This window comes from Stigmatopora argus, chromosome 12 (genome assembly GCF_051989625.1).
Source record: "Stigmatopora argus isolate UIUO_Sarg chromosome 12, RoL_Sarg_1.0, whole genome shotgun sequence".
In the NCBI taxonomy this organism is placed as follows: domain Eukaryota; kingdom Metazoa; phylum Chordata; class Actinopteri; order Syngnathiformes; family Syngnathidae; genus Stigmatopora; species Stigmatopora argus.
Genome location: NC_135398.1, coordinates 13,591,373 through 13,615,477, shown reverse-complemented (window position 1 = coordinate 13,615,477; position 24,105 = coordinate 13,591,373). Strand labels below are relative to the sequence as shown.

General features: G+C 40.3%; 1 protein-coding gene across 7 annotated transcripts in view; it reads right to left on the bottom strand.

Moving 5' to 3' along the window:
• Positions 1–24,105, bottom strand: part of chd7 (chromodomain helicase DNA binding protein 7) — an 86,218-nt gene that overhangs the window by 43,302 nt on the left and 18,811 nt on the right. For all 7 annotated transcript variants that reach the window (XM_077616322.1, XM_077616323.1, XM_077616317.1 and 4 more), the window contains exons 2-5: positions 20,056–20,176; positions 17,431–18,945; positions 15,997–16,325; positions 7,909–8,357 (exon numbers count right to left, since the gene is read on the bottom strand). In XM_077616322.1, the coding sequence (XP_077472448.1) occupies positions 7,909–8,357; positions 15,997–16,325; positions 17,431–18,847 (2,195 nt within the window). In that variant the 5' untranslated portion in view covers positions 18,848–18,945; positions 20,056–20,176. The remainder of the gene's footprint in view (positions 1–7,908; positions 8,358–15,996; positions 16,326–17,430; positions 18,946–20,055; positions 20,177–24,105) is intronic.

Here is a 24,105-nt window from a genome sequence, read left to right as displayed (position 1 = left end):
TGGTCATGTGACCTGCACCTGTTCCTCTGGCTGGTCGCCACACGCTGGAGCCATCTGGCCACACAACACACACACACACACACGCGCGCGCGCACACACACACTTCTCTACTTGGCTGTTTCTCTACTTCCTTCGTGAAATTGCTTCCCCGACTTCCTCAGTCAACACCCAATCAGCCCCTGCCCAGTTTACCTTCACACATTTCATCCTCTTCTCAAATATTTAAAAACACATAAACTAGATCGCAGTGCATCCCACCAGAATCCTCTTTGTTTTTGCTACCATATATGTGTATGTACCAGTAAACTCGTACAATGAAGAAAAATTAAGGTTATAACCCATTAAGCGCCAGCAGTTTCTTGAAAGTAGGGTTGGGCAATATTATGTGAAATTATGAGATTATAACATTATCACAAGTTCAATTCCCAAAACCCTATCTACATACACACAACCGCCATCCTGCTTCCCACATGTGCTGGCTATATTAGTCATTCTCGCCAACAGTACCTCAGAAGACGGTGTCTATGTCAGGCTATTTAGGCAAAACTTGTAGCAACCTGGTGGACATTGCACTATTGAGCATTCCATTGGTAGTTCTTGAATAGCATGGAATAGGGTACGTTTTAGTTATTAGTGGCCTAACATTGGCTACTGTAGTGGTCTGGATGAGAAAACATTTAGATTTAATAGGATATGACCAAATTGGACAACATCGTTATGGTTCAACTAAACTAATCAATTGTGATGTTTTTACAATTTCATTGCAGAACCATTCAAGACATTTTAATGAAAAGCATTCCCGTTTTTATCAACAACAAGATGACATTGATTGTGCGATTTGTTAAATTTCGATCGGATCCATCTGTTGTTACACGCCTACTAATGAACCAGTACAGCCAGACATTCTGACGTTGTCGCATCTAAATTACTGTGACATTTCAAACGCCCACATTTGATCCCAAAAGTTCCACTTCTATAGTGCAAATCTTACATTTGTGTCAGAAGAGCAGTAAGGGCAGCAAACAGAACATTTACCGTATTTTCACACCTAGAAAAACGCACCGCCCTGAAGGGCGCAGTCTCAGTTGCGAGTGTACTTTGTTTTTTGTCAATACATAGGGCGCTTCGTGTTAAAGGACCCGCTGCTATGGTTGTGATAGCATGAATGCAAGAGTATGTTTTTAAAAGGGCAGCAGGAGAAAAACCGAGTTTGATTTTGTTTTATTGACGTAGCGTGTATTCGCGAAAATATAAGTCAAAGTATTCAAACATCTACAAATCAGTCAAAGTCCTCATCTTTTGTATCCGACATAAAGAGTTGGCCAACAAAGCTGGGTTCCATAACATTGTCAGGGTCAGCGTGTTCGTCGTGGGGTTTCGTAATAGTGATTCCAGCTTTGACGAAAGCTCAAACTACAATGCTCGCTGGCACTTTCCGTCAGGCATCGACAATCCATTCCAAATCGTCACGTAACTCGTGCGACGCCGCCTGCCTGTCTTTGTATGGAGCCTCTATGTTGGCGGCCATCCGACAGTCATCACTCCCAAGCCGTTTGCAAAGCTGTTCTTCCTCGCTGTTGAATTGTGTTCGATCCATGGCTTCAGTCTATTTTCCAAGCGTTCATACCCGCATTCTGTTGTCATTCACGTCAGGCATTTCCTCTGTAAAGGTCTAATGTGCTGTTTCTTTGAGTATTGAGAGTGTTTTTGAGGGTTAAAAGCACTACGAGCACACGGAAGTCAAATGCCTCGCCACTCGCCTGGGATGTTTTGAATGGATTTACCGTAACGCTTGGAATGCGTGGGGAGGCTACTTTTAGGCTGAACGTCCGCTGTGTTGATCGTAATAAGTGTCAGCAAGAAATAAATCCAGTCACTCAAGCGGTCAGGGTCATACAAACATTTGAATTTAGTGCACAAACAAGGCGCACCGGCCGATTGGGCGCATCGACCATTTAAGAGAAAAATGTAGACTTTTAAGTGCGCCCTATAGGTGTGAATATACGGTACTTCAGGAATAGGTTGTTTTCTGTAGGATTTTAGAGGTTTATGTGCTAATTCCATGCTCATTAGAGAGTTCCTCTTAGATGGCAGGCATTTATTACTTTGCTACAAAAAGCCAAGATTGCTCAAAGCTCATGTAGAGTAAAGGACTTTGAGAATTAATTAGACAGTAATATATATATATATATATATTTACAAAATTCTTAAGTGTGCTACCCTACAAGCAAACAGAACATGGAGAGTAATTCCTGTCACTCTTTAGATGTGCATCAGCTCCAGTAAGAATGATAATTCTGACTTTTTCAGGAAAAAGTTACATATTCAGCTAATTACTTAACCCTATTTTAGCAGTCCAACTTGAAAGATTCATTCATTCATCATGCGTGACACTTGTCCCTGCGAGGGTTGTGCTGGTGGTGGTGAAGCATCTCCCATCTAACTATATGAAGTAGGCAGGGTACACCTTGAATTGTTTGTCAGCCAATTGTAGGGCACAAGAATTCACGCACATACTAATACGTAGGGATAATGTGGAGTGTTCAATCAGCCTACCAACCCTGCTTTTGGGATGTGTCTTTGTATGGTGGGTTAAAAGTGCTATGAGCACACGGAAGTCAACTGCCTTGCCAATCGTCTGGGAAGTTTTGAATGGATTTACGGTCCTGCTTGGAATACGCCGGGAGGCTATTTTTAGGGTTAAAGTCTGCTGGGTTGAGCGCAACAAGTAGCAAAAAGTAACAAAAAGACTTCTGCTTTTCCATACGTATTGTTGACCCAGCTCAGTCACGCGCACACTACTCATGTTTTTCAATTATTTCCTGCTTAATATTGATTGTCATCATACACCTTTTCTTCGCGCTACCCTTCATTGCACCGGCTTGCTTTGGACCCTTTCCTTTAATTCCGCACCGACTAACGCATAAAAAAACTGAAAAAATGCAACGCTCCACCCTGTGCTCAGATATCTTTACACGAGAGAGATGCGAAAGTGTGCTGAAATCATAAGCAGCCTCTCGCGTCTTGGCAACCTAGCTGTCTCATATGCTCGTATCTCAAAATTTGTCTCGTTTCTCAGGGAAAATATCTGCTCGGAATTTTACTCAAATCTCAAATTCCTTGTTTGCCGAGGAACTCGTATGTCAAGGTATTACGGTACATCATTATTAAATAGAGGAAAGAACATGGCTGTTTTACATAGCTGCAAAGGTGTGGAATTATGAGCGTCTACTGACGACATTTGAAAACGTTTTCTCTACTTTCAGAGTGAATAAACTAAGCTCTAAGAAAATAAAATCCTTTAATGAAAACTGAACAAATGAAGACATTTAAGTGTTTAATAATAGTAAACTGTTTGATTGTGTATACACAATCGGTTCTAAAAGTCTAGTCACTGCAACACAAACTTGAGCAGACTCACTGAGGCTCGCATAATCGTCTCCCCTTCCACAAATAGTTTTCCAAGTTAAAGCAGAGCTAATAATGATATTAAAAATGTTGCTTTCCGTTACTCTGACAAAACACACATTGATAACATTTCCCTCCATAATCTTATAAAAGTACCTTCCCATACTACATTTGACCCCATTTCCTTATTTATACTGTGTGGCTGCATTGCACATTTTATGACGCCACTTCCTCTCTCCCACTGCTTTGTCGGTAGCAAACTACTAGACTGTGTCCGCAAATTCTAAAATTAGACAGCTATCTACTCATTTTAAAAAAATCTGGAAAGGGGTAAATTAGTGTGCCGACATGAAGTATTGGCTAAATAATTAAACGTTTAGGCGGTTATCCATCCTAGTGTGGATGTAGCCTTAGTAACAAAACGTTAACGGTGTCACCTCTAAAAAAGGTGCAAATAGTCCTTCCAACACACTCTACTTAATCCACATGTACCATGGTGTTACAGCATTCACAAATAGTGACCATTTAAGGAGTGCAGTGTGCATGAAGCTGAAAATTTCATTTCACATGAGGGGAATTAAGAAAATACCAAGTGTTAGTCAAATCTGGGGCTGGACTGATCCGTTAAGAAAAAATGTCAATGGACATCTGCTTATTAGAAAACCCACACTATTGATACTGGTAAAAACGTGTACAGTACATACACTTAATCGAAAAACATGAACGCAGTAACGACGCAGCTTGCATGGACGCACCAACTGATGCACATACACGCACGTACGCAGCAAGGTGCCAGAATATGTGTCTGTGTGTGTACTGCACATAAAGTCGCCAACACACACACATAGGGAAGGGCGTGGTGGCTAAAAGCTGGGTTATTTATAGATGCACTTCCTGAGACAAGTAGACAGAGAGGCGGTGCGCGCGAACAGGACAGAGAAAGAAGGTCAAAGGAGAGATTTGAGCTGACTCAACAAAGTAAACCACCTAATTCTCTCAGTTCACAACAAAACCGTATAGGCACATACACTTTGATATTGAGGTAGAAAATGCTAAAAAGGGGACTGCTATGTTAAACTGTAAACTTTGACTGTCAGGGTACACTCCTTGTATATAGAAGTCATCGATTTTTAAGAACGCTGATCGTAACATTACACAAATGATTTAAAAAAAAATACAATTTCAATAGTTGTGGATCAGTGTGAGTCGGTTTATTTCGGAAAACCAAGTTAATTGGTGTGTAAAAATCCTTGAAAGTGGGCCTTTAAAAACTGACAGTCATTTTATCATCTGGTGCACTTTGTGTGAATTCTGGTTGTTAAATTTGATTAATTAGATTATTAATGAATAAGTAATAATTTCAATGTTAAAAGATCAAGAACAAATGCAGTACATTGAGGCACTAATTCACATTATACATTTTCATAAACTTTGCAATTTGTATGAAAATAAAGTTGTTAATTGATGGTTTGGTTTAGAACCCGGTGCACTTTATAGTAAAAAAATGGCCGTGCCAATTTTTACATTGACCAGAGAATACCCCAAAAATAACTAGATAAAGTACTTTAAAATGAATTTATTTACATTATTTTAAATAACTTTTCAAGTTCAAAACACTTTGAATGTGAGTTTTATTTATTATAATGTGTATCTACTAGCTAAAGTATGTTCTTGGAAAACTAATTGTTCTTCTGGACAGGCTCGTCTGGATTTTTTAAACGTCGAGCCTGATAAAAAAGAAAAACAAGCATTTTAAACTATATAAGAACATGCCACCCTCTGGATATATTCTTTCCTCGATTATCGCGACTTCACTTACGCGAAATCACTTCGTGATTTTTGTGATATTAATTTTCTTTCTTTTTTTCCTAATTCATAAAAATGTGAAAATCCACGCTCAAACTCACAAGCCGAAGATACTCCCTGGTCTTCTGTTTGCTACTAGGACTCAGCACTGAAAAAAATGTTTAGTTTAGTTTATTTTTATTTTTTAAATTCATAAAAATGTGAAAATCCTCACTGAAACTCGTAAGCGGAAGCCACTTTTGCTACTAGGGACTCAGCACTGAAGAAAAAAAAGGTAGTTATAATAGGGGTGACCCTACTTCGCGATTTTTCAGTTATCGCGGCCATGTCTGGTCTACATTAACCGCGATATTCGAGGGATTTTTGTAACATTAAATATCCCACTACAAAGTCCATAGATGATTCTCATTGTTTTTCAATGTTGATACACAAAACACCAAATTAAATGCAATTTTATCATAAATGGGAAAAAAATCTTTCAAAAACTATAAAAATGCAAAAAGGGTAATTTGAAGAGAAAATAGAAGAGTTCGACATATCAGTGGAAGTTGAAAAAGAATAAAGGGATAATGGTTGGATATTGTTGGTCCACCATTTTAGAGTGGCAGTGAATAGCCGCCAGCTATTATTATGCTAAATTAACCTGAGAGCTGCAGGCCGCCACTCAAGATGGAGGAAAGCCTGAAAACAGATAACAGCTAGTTTACCAACACACACACACAGTCAGTCACGCTACCCCACCCCCACATTTCCTCTGCCCACACTGAGCTATGGCTGTGGAGTGGTCAGCAGCATGGGCTTCATTATCATTAGACGCCATTTTCTGCCACAAAGAGAAAAAAACCCTCCCCCAATACACATACAAAAACGCCTGCCCCCCTTATTGCCTTGCAAGCAACCTACCCCACCCTTATGCCCCTTCCCCCTTTCCTAACAGTGACCAACGCATCCAAAAGCATAAGTCCCCCTCCCTGAGCACTGACCCTAGCCGGCAATTTGGGCCCTCTCTCTTCCTTTGGATAAAAGCACCCGCAAGTAAAAAGAAAGAGGGAAATGGGGTGAGATGAAGGCTCAGAAAGGACGAGGAGGAGGAGGAGGGCGGTATCCTGACAAATTCCTCCGTCAGATCAAGTTTCCAACTTCACAATGAAACCACCTCAACCTAACGCAAATATTTTCATTTCTTCTTTTGTCAATGTTCTATTTACCTAGAAGAGTAAGTGTACATGGCATGTGAAAAGAAATACTGAGTAATATGGACAAGGATAAGTGAAAAATGGTGTAAAATAAACAAATTGACAGATATTTCAGCAAACAATATAACATTTTATGAACAACCAAGGTGGTTTAATCAAAGTGTAATGTTCTGCTTCAACAAACCTTCACAAAAATCATCATATCCATCTATGAAATTTGGATTCGTCCCAAGGAAATTCTAAACTGGCCACTCAAATCTACTGCCATCTCTAAAAATCAAATTCTGTAGTTTGAAATGAACAAACTAATTATATTCATTTTCTCTATTGAATAGGGAATATCCCAGACCAGGCTTCACAATGAAGTTTGAAAGCAAAAACATCTGGTCAAACTACAGTCCAGTGGTACCTCTACTCAAGAATGTCTCTACATACAAAATATTCAGGTTATGAAAGGCATCAACGGGAAAATTTTGTCTCAGGATACGAACAAATATATAAAATTCGAAATCTGATTTAGTTCCAATTTAAATAGCAAATTTCAGCATCCTGTATTTTATTTTTAATTGTGTTGATAGAGTTGCTCTTCCAACATTCTGTTGGCCTTAACCAGAGCCCACTTTCTGGAGACTTTTTTCCCTATTTCTGGACCATGGTAGAGTGGCTCTGGTGGTAATTTCCTGATTTGAATTGGTATAGTTTTGTCATTTTTAAAAGGTTTAGGGAGTAGTATTAGAGATCGTGAAACTAATTGTTAGTTCAATGTAAAATATATCTCTCCTTGCAAAAATCCAAGTTACGAAAATGCTTCTGGAACTAAGAGATATAGGTACCATTGTACTTTCATAATTTATCAAGGGTTTTCGGGGGTAGGATTGGGAATCTTAGAACGGTTGGAGCGGATTATACTACTTTTCAATGTAAAATAATTCTCTACTTACAAAAACTCGAAGCTACGAAACCACTTCTCCAACAAACTAATTTTGTATGTAAAGGTACCTGTCTAAATAGTTTACAGGTAAAATTGAGGGTTATTTTATTCACCAAATCAAATGACAAAGATCATTGTATAACTCATTGTACTATGCTCCCAATTTCCAAGAAAGTACCAGTGTACCTAATCTGCCAAATTGTAAGAATGCTTAACAGTCAAATTTACTCTATCCTGTTTTGTTTGTAGGATTGTGCAGAACGGTTTAAATGTGTATAATGCATTTTCAATACAAAACCTCAAACTTATCCTTCTTGTCACATGATCAAGCATAAAAAGAAAATTAAATCTGCCTATGATTTTAAAAACAGTTATCAGCTATAAGGGAGAGATTGGTCTCAGTGATTGTTGGTTTAAAAGCCTGCAAATCAAAATGTTTTGTGGATAATGAAATCCACATTATTATCCTTCACAATTACAATTACAAACCAATTGGTGTCACGCACATATGGAGGCAACTTTTGCTACATGTAGATAAATATTGTAGGTAAGCGATAATATTCATACCTGGACTTTTTGGGCATCTTGGCCTTGGGTGTAGAGTTCTTGACTTTCTTCTCCTTGGGTTCTTTGGGAGTCTTGGGGGTCTTGGGTGTTTTAGGCATCTTGGGGGTCTTAGGCTCTTTTGCATCAGCCCCCTCTGCCTTATCCTTTGGTTTCTTTTTCCGTTTTTTCTTCTCAACAGGTTGGGTGATTCCATCTCCAATTCCCATGCCAGCACCCTGCTCACACCCTGTTAAAGTAAATTCTGACTTGACATCTTCCTCTCCTCCAGTTATGCTCTTCTTTCCTTCATGTACTCCATCTTCTACTTTTGTTTTCTTCTTTTTCTTTTTTGGCTTAATCTTCTGATCACTAAGCTGCTCCGTGCAGACAGCCTGACTAGCATCATTAGTGTTACCAGTCGGCCTATCAGGAACCAACGTTGAGGCATCGGCAGGGTCCATTGGGGTATGCTAAAGAACCAAGAAGAGACATTCCAGTTAATCTTAATATAGTCCAACAAAGAGATTTTTTTTTTTACATAAATGCAAAAGATCAGAAAAAGGAAGCGAAAAGTGACAATTCAAAGCATAACACTAACAGAAAGCAAAGCATATCTAACTTATTGTAACAATCGAATACTCAAACTCAGTCAGCCACAAATAAAAAGTGTTTTTATTTACTTAGTTATTACTTTGTGGGGAAAAAAGGTTAAAACCAGTAGAAAATCCTTTTTAAACACCATGTGTTGTGGTTTACAGAGGTTCACTGGCTAATACTTTGATTCCCGAGACTTCTCTTAAAAAATGAAGACCTGGTACATTTATGCATGTCACATGGATGTCATGATGTCGTGGCACGCTTGAAAAGCAAATTCTCGGAACAAAATGTAGTAAGCCTGGAACCAGTACAGCCAACAGGTAAAATACTACAATTTCTATATATATATTGAGTTTAAGTTGTCTACTTAACTGTTACGATTGTATTGCATTGTGCTTAGAATGATGCGGTGTCCTGGTACCGCAAGCATTATGGGCATTTTAATTAGCATATGGCAAACTGCATGTCATAGCAATAGAATGAACAACAAATTCAAAATATATGTTCTGGTTTCCCACTGTCAAGGGCAACTTTTGCATGGCCATCTCCGACAGTCAAACTTAATCTATTGAACAAGTCTTCGCATAATGTATTTTGGGGTTTGGTGACTCTTCTCCAATAGCCAACCCTAAATGTATTTTCCATTTGGTGTTTTAACTTTATAGTACCACGGGTGAGTAACAGACTGGTATCTGGCATTATTTAGTATCTTGTTTTCTCCAAACCGAATACCAAAGTCAGTACAACAGCTTTGTAAAATAACATGGCCTTGACCAGTATTTAGGCTGCATCCAATGGATTTTGCAGTTAAACTTTGCAGGAAAATGCAGCCGACGACTCTACTGTTCTATATCTCAAAGGACTGCCGTCGTGTCTTGTAACACATGCACTGGAACTTGAGCACAACTGTTATGTTAACGGATGTATCTAGGTTCGTCCTTCAGCAGTTGAATTACTGGGTCAAGGGTTAGGACACAGAAAAACCTGTGCATTATATGAAATGTGTCATACAAATACACTCAGCTCTACTAATGCCAAAAATATACATGTTCCTTAAATGGGTGGTACCATTGGAAGGGGGTTAAAAAGGGCTTTCCAAATGTTGCACACATATCTGGCTTTCTGGTGACTGCAGCTGTAAATTACATCTTATGCAGGGTACTGGGAGGCACATCTGAAATTGTCATGAGATGCTCATGCAATGACTTTGAGCTTGGACATTTCAAGCATAGGGCGCAATAATATATTTAAGTTCAACTGGAATCACATTTTAAATTGTGAATTTTTGGGGTATTCTCAGTTTAAAATGTTCCACATCACTCTGGAGGAAGGCATTTTTGCAACAAAAATGATCTACTTACCACAAATTTTCAGATCTAGTTCTGAATATTTTAAGTCATCCCCAAATAAGTGATCATGACTTGAGACTCATAACAGGGCATTAAACAACTGCTCGTTTGAGAACCAGACACATTGCATTTTATGTTCCCCTAAACGTTGTGGTATGAACAGGTTTGTAGTGACAGATTTCTGCTTGCATATGACTAATTCTGATTCAGTGATACATGGCTGGCACTCAAGTTTATATTTTGCACATTGGTGCTGAAAAAGCCATTATTAAGCACTGGTGATTTGCCTATCCAGTCCCACGGGTTACAATTCCCTCCCCCGAATTGAAATAACATTCTAACCGTAGGAAACAAATGGCTGACACCTCATTTTTCCTTTTCTAACACTGCATCTTCAACCCTTTTTTCTTTCCCTACGCTGCGACCTTATTGCTCCACTATATGCTTTTTGTGAAAGGAAACTGGTTACCAGCTGTTGAGACCTACTACAGCTGCCTATACCCCCCTCCTGCCTTCCAACGTTCCCTCCTCCTTTCTTGCTTCCTCCAGCTGCTCAGGGTCCCAGTAGCAGATGGGAAATCAGGCATCATGACACGAATAAATTATCTCCATACTTCAAAAAGTCACAGTGAGTAAGAGTGTGTGCATTTGTGAGTCTGGATGTCTATTCTGCAGTGGGAACTTATGCCTCAGTGTACATACATATTAGAACGGAATGTAAACACTATGAAATCAAGTGAGTATTGGCTAGGTGTGATGAGGTATGCAACAGAATCAGCTGATTTAAAAAAACAAATAAATAGCTCTCCCCATACACAACCCCTCTGTGGTTGTACTTCAGATCAAGGGGGGAGGTGCCATCACTCCCAAGTCCACTTGCATCAGGCGAATGCTAATGCCCACAGACGCACATCACACCCAAGCACTGCAAGGTCACACATCACGCTAAACACTGCACACAAACACCTGCTGATACACGTAAATAGAGCCACCCAAACAAAACGGAGGGTGGGAGGAACAAGTAAGGGAAAATAAAAATAGAGACGAAAAGAAATATTTGGTTTCAATTTCCATTTTCCATTCCATTTTTATGCTGCAGGTAAAAAACACCAAGTCCAATAGGTTGTGACAATCTCATTAAAGGGATTAATTACAGTGGTGCCTCGATTTACAAAATATTCAAGTTACAGAAAACATCAACTGGATTTTTTTTCCACAATGCGAAAGAAATTCCAGTTAGAAAATGCTAAATCTCCAAAATACATAAATACACTACCTTTATCCTGTATTTTATTTTGAAATTAGCATGATCTAGTTGCTCTCCCTCGCTTGCCTCCTATTGGCTAGAAAGGTGATTCATCACCATGCTAATTTTTGTGTGCCCTGTTGTTTGTCGTCATGGAGTTCTAACACTGTTTTGTGAGCTTTTTTAGTGTACTTAAAGCCACTTTATTTTTTTTATTCAGGGCCCCAAAAATGAACTTTGTTCTATTTCATAAATTAAGTTGTTAAGTTGTGTGTTGTATGGTTTGTCAGTTCCCAGACATTTGCATCCTCCTTTCACTTACGCCCTTCAGAAACAATAGAAAATTGTTTTGCATCTGTTTATTCATTTTAACGGCTAAATAAATAAAATATGTATTTTTAAATCAAGTCTTTTTTGTGTTTCTAAAATCTTTCATGGAAAATTTCGACCATTTTTAAAGGTGTTTATATTAAGAACCGTGGAATGAATGAGAGAATTGACATAAAACGCATCTCTATGAATTATCCAAGTTACAAAACCACTTCTGGAATGAATGCATTTTGTAAATAGAGGTACCACTGTATAAAGCTTCTTAAAAATAATCTAAATAAAAAATAATATTGTGCAAATGAGAGAACCATGGACAGGAATGGCCATAGATTTTAACTCTCACAGGAATAAAAAGGGAAGGATTGTATGGGGGAGGATGAAGCGGGGTCAATGAGGGAGGGGTAGCCTTTAGTAAATGTCAGCCCACTCCTTGAACCATCAATTTATCATGGTGGACAGAGTTGAGTAACTGTGCGTCAAAATTACTAGGAGTCAAGTTGTCAGGTATTTACTGCGTCTAGTAGCAACACTAAGTGCAAAAAAACCCTAGGCTAGGATTGGGATTTTAAAGCTTGCAAAATTTCAAGAAAGCCCATTAATCAAGACATCCTCTGCCATGAACTGTAGCAATACGTTTGCCAGAACAGCATGATTTTGCTTGTCGCATCGTCAAATTTGCTATCAAAGCTCGTCTATGCGGAGAACGACTCTTCCCAAATATATCCAGAGTTGAGTTGCGTGCGAAAATTAACACAATGGTCAGTCGAGATCATTTTTAGGTGCCGTGTTGTCAATTGGAAATTAGGAACATTTCAGCTCAGAATTTATATCAGTAATTTTGGCTAGGGATTACTTTTTACAGTAGTAATAGCATCATGTCATTCATCTGTATATTAAGTGCTTTTCATACAAAAAATATCATAACAAAATTTCACACATCTTTCTCCACATTATCCCAAGTCAGCAAAGGCAGACACTTAAGTAAGGAAACCCTGACTTCTGTCCACAGTGACTTCATCTAGCTCTTCAAGGCAGAAAACAAGGATCTTTCTTGAGGAAGAGAGGATCCATGATCTTTTTCTCTCGGTCAGAATGATGGTGGAAATGTGCCTTGGCGGGTAAATAGAGAACTTTTCCCTTTGGCTTAGCACATAACCATGAAAGACCAACGCAGATACTAGACACTACACCACTCAGCCGACCAATTCCACGCTTCAAACGTCACCCATCAACAAAATACCAAGGTGCTTTAACTTTTCCACTGGATAAGGATTTCATTTGCGGAAGCCACATAGCCATTTCTCATCGTAGCTCATGGTACTAGGGGGGTTCTGAATGTTCAGAATTTTGGCCAATGACAAATCTCCTCAGTTGTAGGCTCATAGGCCCTTTGAATTTTTATTCTAAAAGCAAATGCACATTTAGGTTGAGAATAGTAATGTCCCAATAAGATACTCAGTATGACACCCGATATGACTATTTTTGGAGTACTGTATGGATTTGGTCCCAAGATTGGATCTGATCCAGTGTGTTTTCAGTACTATGGTGCTTTTCTGTTGCTGTAAATCAACCCATGATGAAATTAACAGATCATCCTGTAAAATAGTACACAAAGTATTTCTTGACTTTCTCGAATAAGAACAGTGATTTTTCATTGACATGAATGAATCATACTGGTCCAAATATTGGGCATCGGTTCGGCGTTGGATCTGTTTTTCTAAAACAGAGAAAAATCGGATTGGATAGGAAGCAATAAAGTGAGTATCACGACATCCCTAGCTGACAATTGAAATTATGGAATACAGCAAAGATGAGATTTGTAGATTTTAGTGAAATTTTCATTGTACTTATTTTCATTTGTATTCATGCCATGTCAAATTTAGTGGCGAGTTAGAAACTGCGTTGCTCTTATGTAATACCGTTTAGGCTATTGTCAGATACTATCATCCTCCTGCCTATCCAAAAATGGAAAGGCAAACACAAAACTGAACAGCACTGTTTTGAACCAAAATCTACTGAGCAATTTATCGGAAAAGTTATTCTTTCATGTACAGTTATTTTTTCTTATTTGTTTGTTTAGCCAATATAAGTCCACTATAATAATACAAAAAAATATAGACAACATTAGAGCGCCATTTCCTGGAAGCTGTGGCGACAAGGCAAGTTAGATTGTATAGCAGCTTGTGGACGGCAATTGGAAGAGGGGGAAGGGTGAGTTAGGCATGATATATGTCATCTAGAGTGCCGCACGCAACAGCGTGGGTATGTGTGTGATGTAGAATAAAGGTCACACCACGGTGATCTGCCAGCACTGTGACCTTGAGCGGCTGACGAAAGCACACTTGCACGTGTGTATAAGTGCATGTGTAATAACCATGCTTAGTGAACAGATGGAGCTTAGAATACGAGACATACCATAATCATGACTGACTCGCCAGTCTATCTGTGTATGCACTCTATGTTGTTGTCTGTTTTTAAAAAAAAACTACATTGGAAGAATCACTAATGGCTGTGCCGAACAACATTGTAGCTGATATTCACACAGTAAATGGATTCCACTAGATAGGATACATCTGATATTCCCAGGTAGATTTGCCATCTCATCTGTAATGCAGATTTCTGACTGACTGTTGATGCAGCTAGCAGTCAGTTAGTCTTGGGATGGCCCAAGCTGTCAGCCCAGGGAAGAACCAAGCTTGGTTCCCCATCAAAACCAGTATCTAGGTCAGGAGAGTCAGATAAATTGAGCGTGATGACTTAAATCTCAACCTCAAATAACAGGTCACAAAGGCTGGAGGTATGGTGGGTGATGGTAGGGAGGAGTGGAAATCTGTGTGAATGAGACTGCAGAGGAGAGAGGATTGGATCTGGGCATGTGAGACCACAGGGCTGCTATTGTGTATGAATGGGTCAGTGGAGAAAGGAGGCTTTGAGCAACTAAACAATCTCATGGAAGAAGAGGGAACCACATGGAGCACCAATGGTGGAAAAGAAAATCAACACCAGAGACATAGAGGTCATTGGAACCATATTGCCACGAAGACTCCATCCTCGTCAGTTTCCAATGGCATAGAGGTTGGATGCCACCACAAGAGGTCCTTACTTATTCTTCGCACGTGTGTCCTCCTAAGACGCACCGTGGGGTTCTTTTCTTCCTTACCCTCTCGCTCTCACACAAACTATCTCTCTGAACATCTGGCCACATAACAATAATGAAGAAATAAGACTGGGAACGAGACCTGCAGAGAGAGCGGAAATAGAGGAGACAGGGAGGAGGCAGAGACAGGAAGGGAGGTTTCCTCTTAAGAGGTGGTGGTGAAGTGGGAGCACGAGGGAGGAGAGATTATGTTGGTGGCGCCTCGATGTATGAGTGGTAGACTGTGTGTGGATGGGCTTAGAACAATCCCCACTAACATATGAAAGCACAACCGCACATGGGTTGGAGCAGAAGAAAAATACCAGAATCTCTCACTAATATACAGTAATACCTCGACATACGAGTGCCCCGACATACGAGCAATTTGAGATAAGAGTAAAATTTTGGGCAAATGTTTTTCTTGAGATACGAGACAAATTTTGATATACGAGCATACAACGGACGCGAGAGGCTGCTCATAAGAACATTACGGGCACTGTCTTTCTGGTCTCAACTCCCTCGTGTAATGTCTCTATGAGCACTGGGCGGAACGTTGCATTTTCCAGGTTTTTTTTCCCGTTAGTCAGTGCGAATGGCGGAGCTTGTTCGCTAATATGAGAGGAGTGCTTCCCGGGCAAGTTGGCAAGTGGTCGTGCGTTATCCTATTGTGAGGACATTTGAGTGCATCATTTTCGGAATATTTTGAAGGGAAGACAAAAGCAAACAACCCTCAATAGGTTGCTTCTGAAAGTCAGGGTGGAGGCGGGGCAAATAGAGCCAACCGAGGAGAAGAAAGGTATAAAACTTTAAAACAAAATTTGAATAAAGTTTAGTGTTAAGTTAGATTAAACTTATTTTTGAGTGTGTCTGCATCGTAATCCAAGTTTGTTTAAATTTGTTTATGTTACGAGTGTGTTGCCGTGCAAAAAGTCACTCTCTCTCCCCCTCTGCGAAATCCATCTAATTTTAGTACTATTAAACACATTTTGGTACTATTAAACCACTAGTTATTTGTTACTTTGTTAATAGATGGCGAATTAGACCGAATAAAAATGTTTTTCTAATACAATATCCTGTTTTTGGTGTTTTTTCAGGGTTGGAACGAATTAATTGGTTTTTAGTTAATTTCTATGAGAAACGTTCATTTAAGTTACGAGTAAATCGACATACGAGCTCAGTCCCGGAACAAATTAAGCTCGTATCTCGAGGTACCACTGTAATGTAATACACAGAATTGCACTGAACAGCGCCTAAAGTACTGCTGTTCTCAAATGTCACATACGGTATACACAAACACAGTGCACTTACCTCACACTCCAACAATTATTACTCCTCCCATATACACAAGAAATATTTACATACAGTTTTGAACATTTGTGAAAACAACAAAAAAAGCAGTGTTGATCTTTCTGTAACATCCCGAGATAAACACTTCTTTGATTGTGACTCACCTGTATATTAGGCACTTTCTGAGGGGTAGTCGGGGGTGAGGAGAGCAGGTGTGAGGCAGAAGGCGGCGGTGGCCAATGCTGGGAGGCCTGGTTGTGGGGAGGGGGTGTGCTTTGTAGTGGATGGGAGGACAGGTGAGTGTGCGGCGCCTGAACATTTTGGGTAGGTGGCAATAAACCATGGTTCATGGTAAGGACTCCATGCTGGTTGACAGATGGACCCTGGAAACCGACAGGGGAAGGCTGTATGGCCAGGCCGCTTCGAGAGGCTTGTTGCTGGGAATGGAGGATATGCTGTTCTCCCCCTTTGCTAACCGGTGAATCATGAGGCCCTGAAAACAGAGATAGGATATTCGTTATTGGATCACAAATAGAGCAGAAATAATCTTCACAGACTCAAATCATAACTGACTTTAGGGCATATTCACACCTGCCCTGAAGTTTATGGTGTATATCTTTTGGGCCGGTGTCAGTACAAACCAGTGAAGTCTGGTGCGGACCAAACAGCTGGTCCGAAACCTCGCCAGGCAATGGTGTCGAGTCATCGGACCAAAGGTGAAATCACACTCTTCTTTGCACATTATAGGCTTATGTACCCACTGGCATTGTGGGAAATGTTTGGTTCGCAACGTGTCACCTAACATGAGTCGAGGTTTGACATGAACTGATGAGGAAACGGAATGTCTTCTGGACCATAGGTCGCCAACCGCCAAGATGCGGACCAGTCAATTGTTACGGGGCCGCAGAACGAGAATAAACAAAATTACATTACTATCGTTTATTTTTTTCCCCCAGAATGTGAAAAATGTTTTATTTTGAAAAATTGCCGGATTCTCTGTTACATGTCAATGGCTCTCATAACACGTTTTGGCCAAAATTAGTAACGTATTTTCAATGTCGCCCATCTCCTTGAAATGAAAAAAATTATGATAACAATTAATACACACTATTGTGCTTGCTTGGTACTTATTTCTTTTGCCGTCATGTTACGTTCCCCCGCCTTTGTCTGCCGTCGTGGCCTCCCCCACCGGTCCGCGAGAAAATAGAAAGAGCTTTACCGGTCCACGGTGAGGAAAAAGGCTGGGGACCGTTCTAGATATTTACACATAAAATCGACGTTGCATCAATACCCTCTGATTTGTCAAATGTCCTGCAAACACTTGTAGTTGGATGAACAATATCGATGTGAGCATGAGTGCTACAAGCTGCCACCGCTCCATGATTGTTTAGTCCTGCATTTACCGTATTACCAGGCCCACACCATTTAGTCCAATGATTGAACGATGTTTGCGCATCCATATTTTGTAGTCAACATCTGGGTCGCCCGTAAAAATTGCAAAGTAAGAACGAACCGCATCAAAGAAAACTAGGGACTTTTCTGCTGTGAATATGCCCTTAGGGTAGGAGTAAGACAGTAAAAGTTGACACTTAGTTTACCTTGCTGCTGGAGTGAAGGGTGATTTAGGCCAATTTGGGGTCCACGCTGTGGTCCCATGCTAGGGTACATTTGCCCTGCATTAGGGGGTATACTGTGGGTCTGCTGGTGTTGGTGGGGCGCAGACAGCGATGTTTGCGGAGGTCTCTGAGGATGTGCGATAGAATTAGGTGTAGGCTGCAGTGTTGTGTACCCAGCAACCTCTGGAGGAACAGCTATTCCTGCACTAGGGGGCCTGACCTGTTGGGGTGGAGGTGTTGGAGTTCCCAAAACCCGCATGGGGGACATTGATGAAGGAGAGGGGTAGGATCCCTGAGCTGGGGGTGCAAGGTGAGACTGGGCTTGATTTGGGGGCTGGGAGTGGCCAAGGGGGTGTATAGGTGGGCCTTGTTGCCCTGCCGGCTGAGGTTGGATTGGGAGAGAATGTGTCTGGTGGGGTGGCCCAGGAGGGTATCGCTGCCCAGATTGCCCAGAAGTTGTGCCTGATCCCTGATTAAACCTTTGGCCAAGCTGCCCTTGTCCTATAGCTGGGCTGGCATTACTAGTGACAGTAGCATTAGCACCCTGGCCAATTCCAGAGCCCATGGCACCATACTGGGCTTGATAATTAGGGTACTGGCCACCTCCAAACCCACCCATACTTTGCTGATGATGAGGATGTGGAGGTTGTCGTGAAGGAGAATGTGGAAATCTAGTTGTGTGGTTCAAATTGGGGTAGCCTTGACTTTGTGGCTGTGGGTGTCTCATTTGACTGCCCACCATTCCAACATGTCCCATGTAGTGAGATGGGTCTTGAGTAGGCGTGTGAGCCATGTTCTGTGTTGGGTAATGTTGGCTTATTCGTGCTGGGTTTGGTGCGGGTTGTCCTTGCATCCCACCGTAGTTGCCTTGAGACATTTGGAAAGCTCCCATCTGGGTGGCTCCACTCCCTGGCTGTGCTGCTGCCTGATGATATGGTGATCTACTTTGATGCTGTTGGCCCCAAACACCAGCTCCACTTGCTCCAGCCCCAGTATCACCTTGGTAACCATGATGGGAATTATTCGAGTTAGATGGGTTATGGTAATGAGAAGCCATGCCATTCATTGTTGCATTGACATTAGTTGGCCCCTGACTCGGACCGTTCTGAGACATCATTCTTCCTCCAGGAGCGCTGGCCTGTTCAAAGCCTGCATAGGTGCTGTGGTCGTAGATTTGGCCTAATTTAGGCTGTGATGGTCCAGTACCAAGGAGCATGCCCTGGTGGTAACCCCTGTTTCCCTGGTGTTCGTGGTTGAGGGGGGGGTTAGTCTGTCGGGGTAGAGTGTTGGATTGGCCAGGGGTAGTTTGCTGAGGAAAACAGTCTCCTATGCCTTCTAATCCATCTGAGAACAGCCCTGCATCATCTGCAAATAAACTCAACATCCCTGGGTCCGCCATGGCTGGGTGGGGGGCCCACAGATGGGAGGTGTCTTGTGCAGGAAAGACCTATGCTGCTGGCTGCCACCTTGCTATTCCATGGTCCTCTTTATAGTTTCCTGACAAGAGAAAGAATTGGAAACAAAGTTTTAGGGGAGAGCATTACTAAAAAGTATTGCTTGCAAGACAAAGACAGAACACAAAGTTGTTGGTTGCTTCAATGAAATACTTAGGATTCAGAAGTGGATAGGAACTATTTAGTTTGTCCAATAATTATTTATTTATTTTGTTATAATTTTGTAAAGAAAATTTGCTTTTGAGTAGTTTCACCATCCTTTCTACTTCTTCAGTAGCCTGTGAAGAAATGTGTCTAATTTGACTATATTTTGTGATACACTAAAATAATTACTTTCATCCTGTTTATTCTGCTTTAGATTTTCTTTATTTCAGGCCAGAAATGCCAGTCAGAGTTTAATGCACTGCTTGACTGCGGGCATCTCATGGTGCTGAAATGATACGGGTTGGTGCCAGCCAGCTGTTTCGCTATGCATTAAGACAAAGACCCCCCTCCGGCCCCCAAAAAATGCCCAAGGGAAGATTTTTGTTGTATAGCTAAAGTTGTGGTGGCAACTACTTAAAATATTAGCACACTAGTAACGTTACATCACTTAAAATAAAAGAATAGGTGCTGCTCTTAATGTGATTTAAATTATTTTGGCTATGCACATTTGCAAAATTCTGACACTAGATAACAGCCATAGTCATTTTTCAGCCATGGAAGAGAGTAACTCGTAGCTGGTTGCAATCACAGTTTGAGGACAGTGTCAAACAAATACACATTGTAATGCTCCACTACTTTTATGCATTGATGGCGTTTAAGTCTGTGAAAGTGAGGAATCCGAAGCAATGTTGCGGCAATGCGGGACATCTTTCCTGAAATATTGGGGTTTCTAATGTGTGTCTTGCTATTGGACGTGCATTACTGAGCCCGCAGATTCAACATTCTTTTCCACCCACTCTGGTGATGGTTTGTTTCATTTTGTTTTGTAACAAAGCATTTTGAAATGTCATCGAGTAGATTTCCAAGTAAATGTGCTTATGTAAAATAGCTGAATTTGAAATCCTTAAAAATGACAAGTTACATAACAAACTACTTAGTTAATGTAATTAACTGAAATGTAATTCATTGCTTTCCACTCTTGTCCATCAGACACGGAGAAAAGACAAACCTGCTTTGGCGAACTTGCGTACTTTGTGCAACCATTTCAGTCCATGTTGCCGCTCTCCAGTTCCTTTCTGGCAAAGTTCACGCCAACACGTGCATAGTTTGTCATTGAAGCCCAGCTGTCACTGTCAAGGGAATTAGGTGAATGGTCAGTGTACCGCGTTGCATGCCAAATCTCATCATAGGATGAGGCATTCAACATACTGTACTCTCCATTCTGTCAGACAAACGTCATGATGCTTACGTCAAATCTAGAGTGGTATGATACAATTAGTTATTTATTAGCATCGAAATGAGATCACTGCTTGTTAACGCTCTAGATTGGATGTACATGCCAGCACGTCCTGTGCACATGTCATTTCTCAAGCCTCATAATTTTGGGAATATGTCATCCATATTCTTGCGGTAACCCTCACTTGAAAGTGCGGAAGTGGGGTTTCACCCTCGACATGAAGTCAGTAGACGGAATAAAATGGGAAATAATTCCCTGAGTTTAAGTTTTGTCCCTCATAAATAAGCATTAATACAGAACCAAGGCTCAAGCAACTTCAAAAAAGCGTACCAGCATACAGTCTGACTTTTTTTGTATGTAGATCTTTATCATATTAACTAAGGTTAGCATTAGTGAGTGTACAAACAAACTTGGTCTCATTGACAAATGCTTTAGAGAAATGCATCAAATTTAGACCTTATCTCCCAGTATAGTGTCCAACTTAATGTCTTATTATTCTCGAATTTAGACAAAATTGCTTTTTGTGTCTATAGACAGATTTTACGGTTTAAGGGTTTACTAAAAAGTGTGACATACAAAATGTTAGGTGTGACTTGCATAATTAATTCTAAGTTCAGATGACAAAATCATTTTAATTGCAATGCCATTTAAACGATGTTTGTTTGTTTTACAGAAAGAGCCACATTGGATGAAAAAAACAAATGTCTGGAGCCTTATACTGAAGGCTTTGTTGTAGGATGCTGCCTCAAGTTTTAACTTCATTACAATGTTTCATTTCTTTGATTAAATTAAAGAAATGCAATAAAGAATGGTCTGATTTTTTGTCATTTTTATTTTGTGATTCGACAAAACCACAACAAAATGGAAAGTGCACAATGCGCCCCTTCGCCATCGGTAAAGGGTTTTCCACGTTTGATTATCTCTCGGGTTGCAACGAAACTCGCAGCAGTAATTGGAGTTGCAATCCACTTCTTGAATCTATTTATGCGCTCCTCTAATTTCTCCAGAAGTATTGCAATCGCACTTTTTCCTCTTTTCCAACTGGGTATTCGGCTGCAAATGTAGCATGCCTTACCTGGAAATGTCTTTCCACATGACTATATTATTTGACAACTTCTTGCTACAAAGCGAACATTCAGGCAATCCTTCTGCATTAGCAATGAATGCAAATAATTACTTTGAAATAATTATTTTGAAATAAATTATTGTAATAGCCGCATTGTCTTGCATTATGGCGTTTCATCGTTGTCACCTTGCAGTTTCGTGCAGGTCAAGTCTAATTTGTGCACATATAAACTGTGCTTTCAATTCTGTCATTCTTTTGCGACAAATACGGCGTACATACGAGAAAACAAGAGTAAATAAAATAATCAACTGAAGACATTACCAAGCAGACTATTTTCAGCCTCACAAAAACAATGTGTATATTTATTTCACATATTGCCATTTACATAAAATAAAATAAGTTGGATGAACTTAACCCATTTTAAGCCATGATAACAAGTTTTAGATTTTTGCAATAGTTTCAGAACATTTACATAAAATGGGGAATCACCTTAAAACCAAGTAAGAAAAATATTACAGGCTGTCCTCAAATGAAGACAGTGGGTTAAGGACATTTTCAATAGGCCTGCTCTTTGCGCACAGGTATTTACGAGGCATTTCAAAAAATAAGAAAGAAAACACCAGGGACAATTCACTTGGATCTTTTAGTGGATCGACTCGGTGTTGTCCTGCATCTCATAATCGCTTATTTTGGCTGTGTTGTCCTTTTGCGTTCATGCGCCGCATTAGCCTCTATCGCTAACATCCTAAAAACACGGTTCCCCATCATCCTCTTCTCCTGAGCGTTGGTCTGGAACTAGCGTTCATCTCGCAATAGCACCCCCGTTCTCCGTGCTGGTCGGCTGGGCTAATTGCAGTTTAAAATTATCAATTTTTTATCAAGTTTTTATTATTATCAGTGATAAACAATTCACGATAATTATTGTTATCGTTTTACCGCCCAGCTCTACTATCAAATTATAATAACAGCAGAATAATGGGGTTGGCTGTTTTCCAGAGCCAGGAGTAACGTGTTCAGAGCATGGCAACTCATAAAAGGTCATGCCCCACCTGTCAGTATCATCTGTCTAGTCATTGGTTGATGGACTACTTACTAGTACTACTACTCCCACTTGTCTGACCAACCCTTTAAACGTTTTGATACATTTACATTAGTCTTTTCATATGTCAATAACTAATGGTTAATAAATGCACTTCTTGATAATTGTTTTTTTGTGTAGCACTGGGAGTAAAAAGTTTTCAAACTAATTCAACATGCAATCGTTATTCATCACAACTGCGTTTTGTTTCATGGCATTAGACATTTATACTGTTAATCTGTGATCCCAGAGGGAAGCAGTAGAAACAGATGATTGTCCTTTATTGCTGAAGGAGCATAATTTTGCAACCCTGCTTTCCCCCCTTCAGTCATTTTCACAACTTTCATCACATAGTACGGTAGTTCTCTTCTCAGCTCAATCTCTGTATCTGTTTCTGCCTTGTCTTGGCTTTACAGCCAGCATTTACTTGCTGAGATGCAGATTTAATAGGCTGACCAAGGTCACATGGGACATCTTAATTTGCATGTGGTTGGTCTGCCTGATTGCCCACAATAAATCCACTACCATGTAGTCATTAGTAAAACTCAGCCAGGTTTTGCATATCGAAAGCTTTATTCATAGAATGTATGTCTGTGTTCAAATAGCCGGTTTCATATGATATGCCGCAACATTACAGTTTGATATGATCAGCAATTGGCAACCCAGGTGGTGGCTTTCAAATGGACCCCAGAGCCAGAACTTCCATGACTATCACTTATTTAGGTCTTTTGCCGAGTAAACGCAGCTTATGGAGAAGCACCACCAATTTCGTCACACGCAGTTTCTGGGTGTGATGACAAGTAGGCTTTTTGTGTCGTTGATAATGACGACAGGGCCTATGTCCGATTATTATTATTATGATTAACTTGCCTGGGTCTACCTCTTTCAGACAAGCAGCGTGCCCATGTAGACCAAGACGAGTACTAAGTGTGTGAACACTAAGCCCCTAATGATGTGCATATCGAAATCTAGATTCTCGGATTCCCGACCACAGTCTCGAGTCAGATTCCCAGAAGTCTAAGACGATAGAATCATGACATATGTTCAGGTGGAGTTAAAACCAATTATTCGCATTTGCTGGTAACTCGAAACAGGACCCGTGAGCTTGCAAAAAGTTAGATGTTATATCTGAATGTAGGGAGAAAACGCCACGCAGGGAGAGAGAGAGAGAGATAGAGGCAGAGCGAGAGAGACATTCCTTGCCCTGGTCCACTTGAACATTTGGTTCTGCCCTTAAAATTTGAGCCAATACCAGTATATTTCTGATCTAATGCACCTGAAAAAAGTGATAATTGTTATCTTTTTTTATTTTGCTTGCGTGTCATTTTCAAGTGATTTGTTAATGTTGGTGTGAAAGTATATTCAAAAACTTGTGTGCGTATTTGATCTAGAGTCAAGAAACGTGGTATAAATTGAATCTTCAGTTCTTAAATCATTACTGGCCTAGTGAACACACAATGACTATTACGGTATTGTTAATTGCACACTTTCCCAAACAACAAATCTATCATAAAACAATCTTTCGAACACAAGCCACCACCGGGCATGCTGACAATTCTAGAGTCAATTCCCTCTTATGTTCCAGCATTAACTTATTGTTGTGCATGCACTACTTGGGCAACAAGTAACTATACTTTCACATAAGTTATATGCTAACCAAAAATAGGTTTTGGGATAT